Raw genomic sequence first — 16026 nt, forward strand, 5'->3', positions numbered from 1 at the left:
GATATCAAACATTGAGGTCTACACAGGCTGAGTTGACAAACTGAATACTGTGTACCTCGACATGCTTTGGGGAAAAGAACAAGACACTGTAGTTTACATTAAAGACAAAATTAGTAATAGTGAGAAAATTATCAAAAATTACAGCTACTTCCCTTTTGATGTCAATATAATTGTTTTGCATAAAATTGGACAAGAGGGTCTGGGAAAGTTTACACACGGCTTTATTCATTTCTTACCACAAATTGGTCAAATTAACTTAAAAGAGATGCAATGTTTGAAATGCAAAACTGTGAGCAAAACGGTTTAAGATTGTGGTATTGTCAATTCCAGTCATGGTGTACACTAATCTCTGGAACAAAATTCATACACAATTACAACATACTAATATTTGCCAATGAATCATATAAAAGGAGGCAGTCATCAGAACTGCGCGTGTTTGACTTTCTTGTTTACAAATAATGTATTTCACACATGATATCTAGATGCATCAAGTCAACATAGATGCAACATTTAAATTTTATGATATTCATTGTTAACAAACATGTTTTAACTGTCATCCATCGCCAACATACCCTAGATACAGTGTTTACATCAGTTGTGGGAGTCTCTGGCAACCTATGAGCAGAGTTCCGACGACTGCTTCCCAGTAATTTATGATCATTTTTCTCTGCTTGATTAGACGTTTAGACGTTTTACAGTAATATTTTCCCACTGCAGCTGCAACATCCCACCTGCAACACACTCTTTCCCTAACCTATTCGCAAACTTCCTAAAACAACCAAAGCATACTCCTGGCCGGATAACCGGATGTTTTCCAAGTTGCCTGCTGAAAGCAAAACCACAAAACTGCCCAACTCACTAATTTGGAAAAATTGCCCCTGCCCACCAACCCACCCATCCCTTAATGGGAAATAGTCGTCGGAACTGTGCCTGTGCAAGTGTCTTGTTCACAAACAATGTATTTCATGCACCATATCTAGATGCACCTCATCATCATAGCTGCAATATTTAAATTATACGATGTAATTGACAGACATGTTTTAACTTTCATCAATCACCATTGTACCTAGAATACAGTGTTTGCATTGGTTGTATGGGTCCCATACAACCTTTTAGCGCAGTTCCAACGACTATATCCCTTTAATATGTGAATTATTGCTTGTCATTGCCTGCCAGTCAAGAAATCACTTATGAAAAGGTTTTTCCTTGAACAGCTTTGTTTACGCTTCCCCAGGTAGTAAATTCTTTACAATGCATGATAAAGTGTTATCTTTATTTGATTGAAATCTGTCGCATTGGAAATTTCCAATAGAATATCACTTTCTCTGTGCTAAGGAATGATTAACTCAAAGATTTTGAACATGGATCACTTAGCTGCAAGTTACTGAGAAATTAGAATGGAAAATCGACAGCTCAAGTCACTCCTTCCGATCGAAGATGGACAGAGCGCCCTCAAGAGACATCTTCTGGTTGACTGTGATAAATACAGAATATAATCTGGAGTACTTCAATCGTGTACAAGTTTAGGATTTTGCAGAGTTTGATATTTAGATCAAGGGAAATGGATCTACGTGATATTTTTCTGAGTACTTTACTGTCTTTCTCTGTTTGGTTAAAAAAACAAGAAATTTCAATGACAATTGCATGTCTACATCAAAATAACACAAAAAATATCCTGCAAAGAGAACTTTGTTTCATAACATCAATCATATCAATAAGCTTCTGTTTAAACATATTCCCATTTTCCAGTTCTAAAAAAGTTCAAACTACAAATCGTACAGATGAAATTATAAACCAAATGAGCGAGTAGATTTTTGATGATTTCTTTCATATTTTTTATCTATTTTTGTTTCAATATCAGCTTACAACTACTATTTCTTGTTCTACTCTAAAAGCATGTTGAAACACTTACTACTTAGCTATAGCATTTGTACAGTAAATAAACAATGTTTTTGTCTACATTTGAATTCTATTCTGGACTAGAATTCACTTGACAACAATAACAATGCAGTCTACACGTATGTACAGGCTGAGTTGACAAGCTCAATATTGTGTATCTCAACATGCTTTTGGGAGTAGAACAAGGACGAACAAAAGTGAAAAAAAATCATCAAAAGTTACAGCTATTTGTCTTCTAGGAAGTTTCCATCTATTAACATCATTTTTGTGTTTTGGGAGGTTAAATTAAATTACTTCAAGCTGATGTATGATGAATGGGATTTCTCAGATAACTCCTCAAACCCAGCTTCTTGGAATCAAATTTTTCCTGGAAATACTTGGCATCATAACTTCCTGTACTAATACCGAAATACCTACGTAACTTTCCCCGGCTACCAAATGAACAAAAGTTTTACATCGACTTCAATGACATTCATCATAATCTAGATACTCTAACTGTACACTGAGTACCAAAACAAATACATCACACTTTGAGAGGCGTCTTAGAACTGTATAGTCAAAAAACCAATAACTAATTTGCATATATACAGAAGAGGTATCTGGTCTGTGAGGTCACAACAGTACTGAGATAATATGACTGTAAACCCTTCTGTGAGTGAAAACTGCGGAACTGAGACTATTTGAGTTTGCAAATGTTTCACTGAGGTCAATTCTACTTTGTTTCTACTTTGTATATGCAACAGTACGAGCAAATTGTTCGGATTCCAGTCTAGACTCTTGTTTGGGTCAATCAGCTTTCATCATGTAACTTTAAGACAGCTGACTCTGGTCCTTTATCTGCATTACAAATATAACTACCATAAAAATAAAAAATCTTCAAAAATCTAGAGACGACAGCTCACTATTTCCTTTGTCAAAGAGAATTTTCATCAGATTGTAAAAAGTCACACATACTAGCCTAGGACAAGTTCATCAATAATTACAACAACATTTGTGTTTTCAAAGAAATCATCAAATCTACAAAAAAATTGCTTTTGGTAAGACTCGCTGTCCCTTGTCAGAACAAAACTGTACCATTACAACAATGGCTTGTCTGTTACATGCACAATGATGCTCAGGTACGTAAACAGCTCCTTGAAAATTTAAGATGTCAACTCTGAGTAAGAAAATTTGTGATTTGTGATTTGTGTTGTGAAACAGTAAACTCCACAACAATATCACACACATTTCATGTGATCTTTTTGAAGTTCATAATCACAAAAGTAGAAAATAACTCATCACTTGAATTGAGACAAATCAGTCGATAGTTACATCAACTCTTCCTGCAGAGTTGTCGAGATATTTGTATTCTTAAATTATTTCATTTTTCTCATTTTACTATTTTTCAATTCCATCACAACTTAATTCATCAGCAGAAAGCTCAATAATTTCTCTACTTCTGTTGTAAACCAACAGAGTTGCAATTCTCACCAATTTAAGATTGAAAAGTGTTTTGCATATCACAACGGAACCATGTGATGGTCATGCGATGTAAACTGACCAATCAGGTTGGAGGTTTCTTGCTTGGCTAAGACATGGCTTAACAGCATCAAATTGTCGGGGACTGTCCATGATAAATGTTATTAATCAAGTCCAATGTTTGATTCCATTCTACCGTCTCTCTTTCTCTTAGCTTCGTCCATTTTCAACTTGGCATTCTGTAAGTCAGACAATGCAAGAGGTCGCAGCATGTCAAGTCCATCTTCAGCACTAAGAGAAGAAGAAATGAGAGAAAACTTATTGATTGAAATGAACTTCTCAAAATCTACTTGACAATGGTATATCACTTTCAGGGAACCATCATTTCAAGGGAAGCAGCAAACATACATAGGTTACTTTAGCTCTTCATTCACTATTCAGATGTAAATATCTGCATGATGTCAAAGGTCATGGGGTTTGGCGACAGCGTTGAAAATATTAACATTAATCCATCAATCAATCAATCAATCTTTATGATACCAGTTTGGAAAATTAGCATTGCAGCAGTAATAAACACATATACATCAATTACAAAAAAGGCAATTTAAAATGCATGTATTAAAATCCATGCAGCGCATAGTAAAACTCAATAAAAAACACATAGGGGTAAAATGACAGAAATGCAAAATTTCACAAGCTGCTTGATTCAGTTCAATTGTCTGATAGCCCTATTGATAACAAGAAGCATTTAGCACAGTTGGTTTTAGAAATTGAAGGATGACCAGAATAGAAGGAAAAAATTCCTTTGTGTAAAAGGTGCTTATCATACTAGTCAGAGGGACCTATTTGATGTTTTCCGATAATTTTGCTGCAACTATTTACTTGATTCATATGAGCATTGATCAATAACCGTTGTATAAATCTAGCAAACAGAGTCAGCCATTTTTATTAAAGGTTCAAGATCATTCTCTATGACACAACAGTGTTCCAGCTCATGATTGTTCCCAAGTCTAACCTATTTGAGAGTCTGTAACAAAAAAATAGGACAGATAAAAGATATCTATAAAGATGCATTTCTGCAGTTCATTATGTTGTCAATCGTTGGTGCTACTTTTGACTGCAAGCACCCATGCATCCTCACAATTGAAGGTAAAAACTGATTTTTTGGGTGTTGTTCATGTGATCTTTATGTACACTATATACACAGTAAAGCATTTGCCATATCCAAACAATATACACAGTATAGCATTTGCCATATCCAGACAAAATACACAGTATAGCATTTGCCATATCCAGACAAAATACACAGTATAGCATTTGCCATATCCAGACAAAATACACAGTATAGCATTTGCCATATCCAGACAAAATACACAGTATAGCATTTGCCATATCCAGACAAAATACACAGTATAGCATTTGCCATATCCAGACAAATACACAGTATAGCATTTGCCATATCCAGACAAAATACACAGTATAGCATTTGCCATATCCAGACAAAATACACAGTATAGCATTTGCCATATCCAGACAAAATACACAGTATAGCATTTGCCATATCCAGACAAAATACACAGTATAGCATTTGCCATATCCAGACAAAATACACAGTATAGCATTTGCCATATCCAGACAAAATACACAGTATAGCATTTGCCATATCCAGACAAAATATACAGTATAGCATTTGCCATATCCAGACAAAATACACAGTATAGCATTTGCCATATCCAAACAAAATACACAGTATAGCATTTGCCATATCCAGACAAAATACACAGTATAGCATTTGCCAAATCCAGACAAAATACACAGCATAGCATTTGCCATATCCAGACAAAATACACAGTATAGCATTTGCCATATCCAGACAAAATACACAGTATAGCATTTGCCAATATCTAGACCCTCAGAAAATACCCAATTTAAGAGGATTATGAGCTAACTTGTTTAAGGAGAATTCATAATTAGGAATGGCTGAATGCTTGTCCTGGAATCTTTACCCTTTGAGTGCCAAAGTCGATTTTTGTTGCATTTATACTACACAGTGTCAACAATTTCTTTCAGATCTAGACAATTTTTTTTCAGATTTTCCCCAAAATTTTGGTCAAAAAGTGCATCCCATAAAAATTTATGTTCATTTGGTCCAAAATCATGAAAAAAATTACAGAAAAATTCATAAAATTCATAAAATGTTGCCCTGATATTTTGGGGGAAAAATTTACAGTGCTCAGAGGGTTAATGAAACGATGAAATAGACTTATAAATTGACTGAATAGAAAAAATATCACTTCCTTGTCAATTAAATTAGAGTATCAAAGTTCATTTGCTTAAAGAAATAGCTAGAGTTCAATGTACATTGACATGTGTCAATATTCATTTCCTTTTCCTGAGAAGTCAGTGAAAGAGATCACATTATGTTAAAATAAGTATTGAGATGAATTTTTAAAAGGCAGACAAATTAGCTTGTATTGAGAAAGTTGAAAGTACAGTGAGTACAGAGTACTCCTAGCAAATAGCAATTTCAAAATGTTGACTGGAGGGTCAGCTAAAGTATAGACTCGGCAGGGTTGATGCCTCTACATACATGGAAAAGGCATCGCATTTCTCACGCTCTTTGAAGAGGTCTGGCTGTGAGGTCACATCAGAACCTCGGCAATCACTTCTGATGCAAATCAAACCTTGCTAACCCATTTTGGAATGTTACTACCCAAGGTACGACAAGCCATCATGAGACAAAATCTCTGAACTATACACCACTTTTTCATCACTTTGTAAGGGTCATCATTGTGTTGATTTGTTTATCTCCTCTGAGCTATTTGACAATTATCCTTGGGGAACACTAAACTTACTTAAAGGTATACTGTCACCTGTTCCAATTTTGCCACAGTTACCATGGAAAGAGAAAATCTAACCAATCACAGATGTTAAGCGGGTGGCCGTTTTTTAAAAACAGCGCCCTCACATGGGCATTTTGAATACCAAGGCATATTTAGATTACAGATGACTGTATACCTTTAAAGGCCAGTAGCTGTAACTTTTGATGATTTTTGCACTACTTTTGTCGACCACAATTTCTTGTTCTATTCCCCACAGCTTGTTGAGATACACAGTATTCAGCTTATCAACTCAGCCTGTACACGTGTAGACTGTATTGTTATAGTCATCAGGTGAATTCCAGTCCAGACTAGAGTTCACATGTAAACAATAACAGTGCATTTAGCATGTATGGATGTTGCGTTTGCAAGCTAAATCGTTGATGTTACAACATCATTTTGGGAATAGAACAAGAACTTGCAGTGGACATACGAGACAAAAATATTGAAAAAATCCTTAAAAGCTACAGCTACCCCCCCTTTCAATTTAACCCTGGCATGGAATCTTACCTGTCACCTTCTTGCTCTCCAGATTCTCTCTGCTCTTTCATGTAATCTTTGACCCTGAATACTGATCCATTACGGCAAAGTTCATGTAAATCACTTCCGGAATATCCCTCAGTTTCCTCAGCCACAGTGGACAGATCCATGTCCTCAGACAACTGAAATACAAAGAAGAACACTTCTATGATTGTCACACGGAGACTAGTCATTAGGTGACACCTTGTTTTCCTCTTTTGAAACTGTTATCCCAGCTGCCATGTTTTGATATAACGTATAAAAAAACCCCAAAGAATTGAAACAAATTGACTGTGGTGAGATTAATACAAAGGTTTTAATAGAAGAGGATGTGTAAAACTCTTGCAGAAGCATGTGTTTGATGAGATCAAAGAGAATTTTGTTTCAAATGATGAAAATTCAACAGAAGACAAAGACTTGCAAAATGTGAATCAGAGAGGTACACAAATAAACCAACAGCTGTACCCTGTCAAGGAATATGTCCCTTTAATCCAAGTCTGGAACGAGGCTTGTCCATTTCTTTCTATATGCATGCATTTGCCCTGAACACATGTATACTCATGGCCAGCTTTTGGTTTTCCATTGAAGAACCTAACTTTGTTGGTTCAAAGTGCTTTCCGCATAATCTTTTTCAGGAATCTCATTTCTATTATCTGGTAACTTCACACTTTGAAATATCACATTAACTCCTAATACACATCAGTTTTCCTAAGAGTATTTACTTTTTGATGAAATATCAATTCTGCACTTGGAGACATTTTTTTCTGGATACTATCAATGCAGAAGCTCCTTTCAAAATTTTTAATATGATGTCAAGGATGAGATTAAACAAAAGAAATTACACTTTGTCTCAAGGTGGCGCTCTTTTGTACCATAATGATCCTGTGATGACTGTGAATATGATCATGGTAAGAGCTCACTAATTCACAGTATAGACAACTTGTGACCAATGAATTCTTCACGTTCAGCAAATGTTACACTTGAAACAATAAGAAGGCCTTCAGTCACAGTTGCCATGTAATTCTGAATAAATTACTGACTTACGTATTCTTCACACAGTATTAGCTCTAAGATCTTCTTCCTTTGGCCTTTATCCTATGAAGACAATGAAAGAGTTCAACTATAATGAATATAGAATTTCTTCAAAGGGTCAAAGTCAAAGCCTTTTTGGGGACATCAAGTCTTTAATAAACAACATTGGCATGCTGCCTGACAAACGTAATCAAAACAATAAATGAATCTTGGAAACACTCAAAAAATATGATCAAATGGATCACGGATACCGGGCTCGGATAGCCTCACTGATTGATCAATGTTCTATGTATAAAGTGTTTGCAGTACAAGAAGTTACTGACTTAAAATTTCATAGCCATGGAATTCTAACCCTCACAGCAACTTGGAACCAATCTTGTATAAACAGCAACTCTAAATGATCCTAGCAAACCTTATGGCATTGCCAATAATGTATGAACCTTTGGTCATGTTCTAACATAGAACTCATTGGCAATCTGTTATTATATTCATTCACTTGGAACCTGTTAAACAAACTTGACATTCTCTTTCAAAATCAAGAATCAAAATTAGAGGTCATCTCACAAATTTTGGTATCAGAGACACTGCCACTCAGAAATTGCATGCCAGTATATTCTTGTCTAGCATTGTCTGGCATTCTCATGTAACACTTACTGGCATTCCTATATTACACTTACTGGCATTCCTAAATAACGCTTACTGGCATTCCTATATAGTATAACACTTACTGGCATTCCTATATAGTATAACACTTACTGGCATTCCTATATTACACCTACTGGCATTCCTATATAACACTTACTGGCACTCCTATATAACACTTACTGGCATTCCTATATTACCCTTACTGGCATTCCTATATTACACTTACTGGCTATACTACACTTACTGGCTATATTACACTTACTGGCTATATTACACTTACTAGCATTCCTATATAACACATTACTGGCATTCCTATATTACACTTACTGGCATTCCTATATTGCACTTACTGGCATCCCTAAATAACACTTACTGGCATTCCTATATAGTATAACACTTACTGGCATTCCTATATAGTATAACACTTACTGGCATTCCTATATAACACTTACTGGCATTCCTATATTGCACTTACTGGCATCCCTAAATAACGCTTACTGGCATTCCTATATAGTATAACACTTACTGGCATTCCTATATAGTATAACACTTACTGGCATTCCTATATTACACTTACTGGCATTCCTATATAACACTTACTGGCATTCCTATATTACACTTACTGGCATTCCTATATTACGCTTACTGGCATTCCTATATTAGACTTACTGGCATTCCTATGTGAAACATTGTTGGCATTCTTCTGAGTATTGCACTATCAACATCCTGAGGTCTGTTTGTAGCACCCATCACTATCACCTACAACAAACAAACCAAAACTGATGTAATTAGTACAAAGTTACTGGTAATTATGCTCACTTCGAAACAATAAAGCTATTCATCAATATTTCTGTCAATGGAAGATATTTTGATGACCTCAATAACAGAGGAACAAAATGTATACCGGTAATCCATATATTGATATTGTCAAGCCATGTTAGTTACAGTGAAACAGTCTACTCGTGTCTTGAGAATAGAAGATGTCTTTTGCTCTAAATGCAATATTCAGGTATCTAATTTCACAAAACTTTGAACACCTCTGTAAGCTGAAGCCTGAAATGAGCACTTTCTGTATTCTGCAAAAATCAGCAAAGTTAATTGTTGTTAAGTCTATGATAGATATACTATAGCTTATTTGAAGTTTTTATGACCAAGTTGACCATGAAATCAACAACTCCTTCACTAATGGAAAATCTCAAGGAGATTCTTTACATGTTAACGGTATGTTTGGTGAGCAATTTTATCACACTTTGGTAGTAAAAGGTTTAATTAGTTGGCAGAATAGCGGATCAAGTTATATAGGCATATACAGATGTATGGCACTTGGATCATAATTCAAAAGAAAAAGTAAAAAGTATCCATACCATAAAATCTAAATTAACTACATAAATACCTACTCCAGTATATAAATGGTGACCAACATTTGAAATATTCTGATATGCTGTTGACAATTTTACTTCATAAACATTGATGAGAACTAACTTTGTATTGACCTTATCCTATTGACCTTGAGAAGTGGTATCTGTTACAAGATTATCTAATAAATTCTGTTATTATACCTGCATCTGTAACCTATGGAGTTTCGTCGTACAGTAAGTTTCAGTATCGGAGGACGCAGAGTCCAATAACTTTGGTGCAGAGTACAATAAAGTTAGGTGTTATTGGACACTATGTGACCTTTGACCTCGCAACACCTTTACGTCAACGCGGGGAACAAGGAAAGATGATTTTAAATTTTCAACAAAATTTATACTTCTAAGCATTCAGTACTTTACAAAGTTAATAGTGGTCAATCCAAAACCTGTGAATTTGAGTGAAATTATGCTGCTGACCTACAATTTCTACCACGTGCACTGCGCTGCGGGTTCTGAGCGCTTAGCAGACAAGCTGAACGCGTTCCGTGTCTGTTCGCGATCACTCAGTACAGGTGCGCGACTGGCATCCCAAAAACGCTTTAATTTTGTCTTTTTCCTTGTAAAATTGGGCCGAAAAGGTATATAATAATGTTATTCACAAAATACCATGATTTATGTCCTTGTACATTGAACGTTTCGGTATTTTCCTTGACGCTACGCGTCTCAGACAAATACCTCCACTGCATGATGTACTCACACATAAATCATGGTATTTTGTGAATAACCTTATATTATTGACGTACCTGGGAAGAATTATGTTATCAGACCATCTAATAAACTTTGTTATTGACCCACCTGACAAGATTTATCTGTTAACAGAGCATCCCATAAACTCTGTTATTGACCTATCTGAGAAGAGGTATCTGTTATCAGCCCATCCCATAAACTCTATTATTGACCTACCTGACAAGAGTTATCTGTTATGAGACCATCCCATTAATTAACTCTGCTATTGACCTACCTGACAAGAGTTATCTGTTATGAGACCATCCCATTAATTAACTCTGCTATTGACCTACCTGACAAGAGTTATCTGTTATGAGACCATCCCATAAACTCATGAACTGTGCCTTCATCATCGCAGTGGCTTCGTGATCATACGATGCTCTGGATCGCAGAAATGAATCAACTTCATCAATAAATATTATGGTTGGTTGGATCTTGATGGCCTGTTGGGATAAAGTCTATTTGTAAAAGATATAGATGAAGCCGTAGGGTATTACGTTTCTCAGCAAGATGGAGAAAAACATGTGTAACCTGTTCACCCAATACCTGAGTGAAAAATTCATCAAAAGCTAGAATATATGTGTGTTCACACAGTCTTAGTGTCCAAGAGTAGCATGAACTTACCAGAGAGAAGACAGCAGCAGCTAGCTTTTGAGACTCTCCATACCATTTGTCTGTCAGAGTTGAAGCTTGTAAATTGATGAATCTAAACCCTGCTTCCTTTGCCATTGCTTTGGCAATCATAGTCTTTCCACAGCCTGGAGGACCATGCAGCAAAATACCTATGGTGACAGAATCAAGAACACATGTATGTATTTTCACCTTTGACGATTGTCTTGTTTCTCTTTCAACTTTCAGTGTTCACAGTTCATTTGATGATGTTATTTACTGGTATTTGTGGTAGGTATAATGGCCTTGAGTTTCTAAGGGATATCTATAGGCCAGTACCAGTACCTTTTGATGATAATTTTTTCTCAACAGTTTCTTGTTCTACTCTCAAAAGCATGTTGAGATACAAAGTATCCATCTTGTCAACTCAGCCTACAAGACTGCATTGTCATCATTGACAGGTAAATTCTGCTGGACTAGAATTCAAATGTAAACAATAACAGTAAATTTTACATACACTGTGTTGGTAAATAGTGGGTATTTCATAATGCTTTGGAAAGTAAAACAAGACATGGCAATTGACATACAAAACAAAAATTGTGAACAAATCATCAAACGTTATGGCTACTGGCCCGTAAAAAACAACATAATTCTATTAATTGATCAGTGCAGGGGGTGAGAGGAAAGAAAATTACACTACCACAATCAAAACATATGCATGATTACTGTGTCATTCAATGTCATCCCTCCCTCTGTATGATCAGTTCATCACACATTACACTGTACTCTATGCCATGGATGTTGGAGGGGTAGATGTTCAGTGTTTGCGATTTGCTTTGGCCAATCGATGTTGCAGTTACAGTCCTATGTGTTTCATCTTACAAACACTTTTCCATGTCAGTTCACTTTGAGAATTCCAACACCAAAATTCAGACATAAGTTCATGATTTTTATAACACACATGTACTTCCAGCAGTTGCAAAGTCTGCTAGCATCAACAATTTAATGAACAAAAATTTCACAACAGATTGCGACACAGAATGAAAATGACTAATTTTGAAAATAAGAACCCCCAAAAATTTATCTTGACATCGATAAATTTGAACAGACATTACATAATGCTTACCCTTTGGTGGTTGAAGTAAACTAGACCCCCTAAACAGATGTCTTTTCTTCATGGGTAGAATAACTGTCTCTTTTATTTCATCAATGACATCTTCCAATCCGCCAATATCTTGCCATGATACTGTGATACCTAAGGGGTCTATGAGGAGGGCCGCTATGGTCATTTCATACTCCGTCAATTTGACTCCCTTTATACCAATTTTATTCATCAATCGCTCCGCCTGCAACAGAAAGCACAGTGAATAAATATTCAATTTCAGTATATCTCTCAGTTCAATTTTTATTCCGCATTCTGCTCTAAAGTTGGTATTCAAACCAACATGTGCAGTCACATGGAGTGGTATTTGTTGAATGTACCGTAATCATTCTGGAAAATATTGCAACAATAATTGAACTAGTGTCCATTACACAGAAAACTGATTGCTTCTCACCTCCATTAATTCATCAAATTCTGATAAGCAATATTAACTTGAAAAAATTGTGTTGGTTGAGTGCAGCACCAGTTTTATTCAGGAAAGCCATTTCATGCTTACAGTACTTGGCACAATGTTACCTCTTTTGAAACTACCATTATGTACGGGTCTACCTCTTGTTTTTTTTACAGGAAGAATGATCAATTTCAAAAAAACAATGTGAAAGGTTACACTATCTACAGAGAAAAATGACTATGTTGTGGTACATGGTCTAAAGGTTCTATGGAATATTCTTTTACCAGTTCCATAATGCAGTGCGCACTAGGGTGTACAAAGCGTGCATTACTCATAGAACTGTTTCGCTGTAGGGTATACACAGGGTGTGTTATTCACAGAACACTATGTAGACTAATGGCAGGTTTAATACACTCTGACATATATTTTCGTGGCCAATGGATACAAAATACACAGGGCTTTTTTGGCATTGCAAATTTATGTCATTCTTGTATAACAATCCATTGTACACAAACAATCAATATATTTTTGTTTTGAGCGTGCGTACAGTGTTTGAAGCAGCCACAGCAATGCATTGTAGGATAAGTGGGACAAGGTTTACAAAGATGAAAAGTCCCCCCAAAATTGAAGACTACTTGCATGTATGATTGATGAAACTATGATGTCAATATCTGTATTTATAACAAAGAAATCTCAAATGTAATGGTACATCATGAATAATAATTAGTGTAACTGACAATAGACTGATATTATGCAACAACTATAACATCTCATCAATTGATATCATCTGCAGTTGTAATCTAAACAATATTATAAATCGCATATTTAAAAAAAAACCAACACAATGTTCTGATTATGACACAACTTATGCAGGGGTCTGTTCACACTTTGCTAACAGGGCTCACAATACTACAGAACACACGTACAATGCCAATATGCCAAACATGCCAATATGTTGATATGTTGAAACAAATCCTAACATATGCAGTCTGCATGTTGCCAAAAACTAACCCTGGTTTATATCTTAACACTGCACCAGATTTATAGTGAATTTCTTACCTGTTTTTGGGCTTGTGCTTTTTGTTTCTTTGTAGGGTCCATTTGATCAACTACCCATTTGATGCCATAGTAACTGACAACTCCAAAGATTGCTAATCGTATCATAATGCCAAGCAGTTCCTGCCTGGACAGCGTCATACTTCCTGAACTCTGCATGATGGTCTGTAAAATCACCTAAATTTGCATGAAAACAACCTGTAATGGACAAGGTGTCACTATTACATTTTTACGCTAACTTTCTGTCTGCAATAATGTTAACATTGACACTTGTGATTTTTGAATAATATCCATTTATAGCGATTAAAAGGACAATATGATCAATTATAAGGAGTTCCCACCTCAAAAGTGAAAGATTTCAACTTTTGCTCAAACTTTCCTAGACAAAACTATCAACCATTCAATTTCTCTTAACAAATCATGAATAAAAATCAGGGGTTACCATGTCAAGTTTGGTTTCAGAGGAACAAGTTGATTACCCGACATTTACCAATATTTGAAATTCAAAATGGCCACCATCACTGTGTTAACTATATTGAGCAAAACAAAACTTTCAATTTGAAAAAGCTAAGTTAAAGAAATTTTTCTTACTTCAAGATGTTTAAAATCAGCCCAAACAATCAGTAGACCAGAAAGGTACTGTAAAAATTTGAGAGTCGGAATATCTGTCGCAAAGGTGCATTCTACCTTATGAGCATCTCCAATTTATAGCAAATTGAACCCTTTTCTGGTCAAATCATTAAAAATCAGCACAAGCAACCAAGATACATCACATATCCTGCAGTACATACATGTACATGTACACAACTGGCATGTCAAAACAGTGAAAGTACAAACAATTTTTATATATGACTGGGCAAGAGAAGTCAGTGAAAATTGTGTTTCTCTGTAGTTTACATAAACAAATGATCAAGACTGTCCAAATAGATACATGTAGGTGGGACGTGTTATGCTCTACCTGTTCTAGCAGCAATAATTGCACCCCTGGAGCCATGTGCTGGCTTCTATCATGTTTGCTAGTGCTAGTAGTGATGCACCACCCAAGCACTTCAACGACTGCACCTATACCTGCCTTAACCATCCACAGAACTTCCCCCTTCTACTACCTATGTTTTAATTAACTTTAACTCTGTAATGAATTATGGATTTTGCAGGAAACCTGGGCAAATGTTTATTTCAAAGCCTTTGATTTAAAATTTGTGTGGAGGTCAGGATGTTCCTGGCTTTTGTCACTTATACACATCTCAAAAACATGATGTACTATTACAGTTAAGTGGAAAGTAGACCTGACAAATAGTATTTTTGTCGTGTAACAACCATTACCCACCCACAGGGACCGTGGCCTATTAAAGTTAAGTTCTATGTTAGTATTGTTTACCACTCAGGTTTTAGTTAGTTTCATTTTCGTACCAGGAAGGATACCACTACCAGTCACTCTATTTTCTACGATTGTTTCACCAGAGAACCATTTAGTTTCAGTCTGTTGAATCGAAACAAGCTAAGTCATCAATCATCAATATTCTTATGTCATCGCTATTATTGACCATAAAAAAAGATTGACGGAAAAAAAGTTTGGAGAATATGTGAAGGAGACACGGTGACGAATAGGTGCAAGAACCAGTATGGGTTGCAGTACAGTGGAGTAGCTCGAGGATTTGCCTGTGGGATTATGGGTTGGGCTGTTTGATTTTACCGTCCCATCCACAACCCAAGGCAAAAGCTCTAGTACTGCAGCAACTGTATGGGTAGCTCACAGAATTTTCGTAGTTCGATGTCCTCGGGGTACCGTACTGCTAATGGGTACAACCACAGGCGCTTTGATCGTCGCTTCGCAAAGCCTATATGAAACGAGTGGAATCGTATACGCTTCGCGAAGCTACGAAGAGATGATCGAAGCACCTGTGGGTACAGCCATGGAGGAAAAAAGCGACCACTGAATCAGCGAACGGCTTGATCTAGATCTATCATTCGGTATGGCTCATTACTTACGTTAAAATGGCACGCAGAACTCTTTGGTGTCTATGGCTACGAAAATTTCAGTTCATGCAGTAGCTGGTAGCTGATGCTTTTCTGGGAAGCCCCGCAACGTCGTTATTGAGGGGTCGTTATTCAGTCAGGTCATAGGTCACGTAGCCAAGGAAGGTTGACTTTAGCAATACGTAATGAGCTTTCCACAGTAAATTAGTATTGTAATCATATTCCAACAACCCATGATGAAGAAAGATCAACTTTAGC

At 36.1% G+C, this 16026-nt stretch overlaps 1 protein-coding gene across 1 annotated transcript; it reads right to left on the bottom strand.

The window, feature by feature from the left end:
- Positions 1–203: 203 nt before the first annotated feature.
- LOC139123203 (outer mitochondrial transmembrane helix translocase-like) lies at positions 204–15909 on the bottom strand. The gene is made up of 9 exons (XM_070689306.1): positions 15781–15909; positions 13795–13989; positions 12309–12528; positions 11198–11355; positions 10867–11016; positions 9102–9191; positions 7800–7850; positions 6747–6898; positions 204–3648 (listed from the first exon to the last, which is right to left on the bottom strand). Exons 2-9 carry the CDS (start codon positions 13948–13950, stop codon positions 3522–3524), a joined length of 1104 nt encoding a protein of 367 aa, XP_070545407.1. The 5' UTR covers positions 13951–13989; positions 15781–15909; the 3' UTR covers positions 204–3521.
- Between the last annotated feature and the right edge of the window lie 117 nt (positions 15910–16026).

The sequence above is a fragment of the Ptychodera flava genome, chromosome 22 (genome assembly GCF_041260155.1).
Source record: "Ptychodera flava strain L36383 chromosome 22, AS_Pfla_20210202, whole genome shotgun sequence".
Lineage (NCBI taxonomy): Eukaryota > Metazoa > Hemichordata > Enteropneusta > Ptychoderidae > Ptychodera > Ptychodera flava.

Coding starts and splice junctions, on each gene's coding strand:
- LOC139123203 (XM_070689306.1), bottom strand. CDS start 13,950: ATGCAGAGTTCAGGAAGTATGACGCTGTCCAGGCAGGAACTGCTTGGC. Junction 9,192..10,866: donor TAACAGATAACTCTTGTCAG/GTAGGTCAATAG, acceptor TGTTTGTTGTAG/GTGATAGTGATGGGTGCTAC. Junction 6,899..7,799: donor TAATACTGTGTGAAGAATAC/GTAAGTCAGTAA, acceptor TTTGTATTTCAG/TTGTCTGAGGACATGGATCT.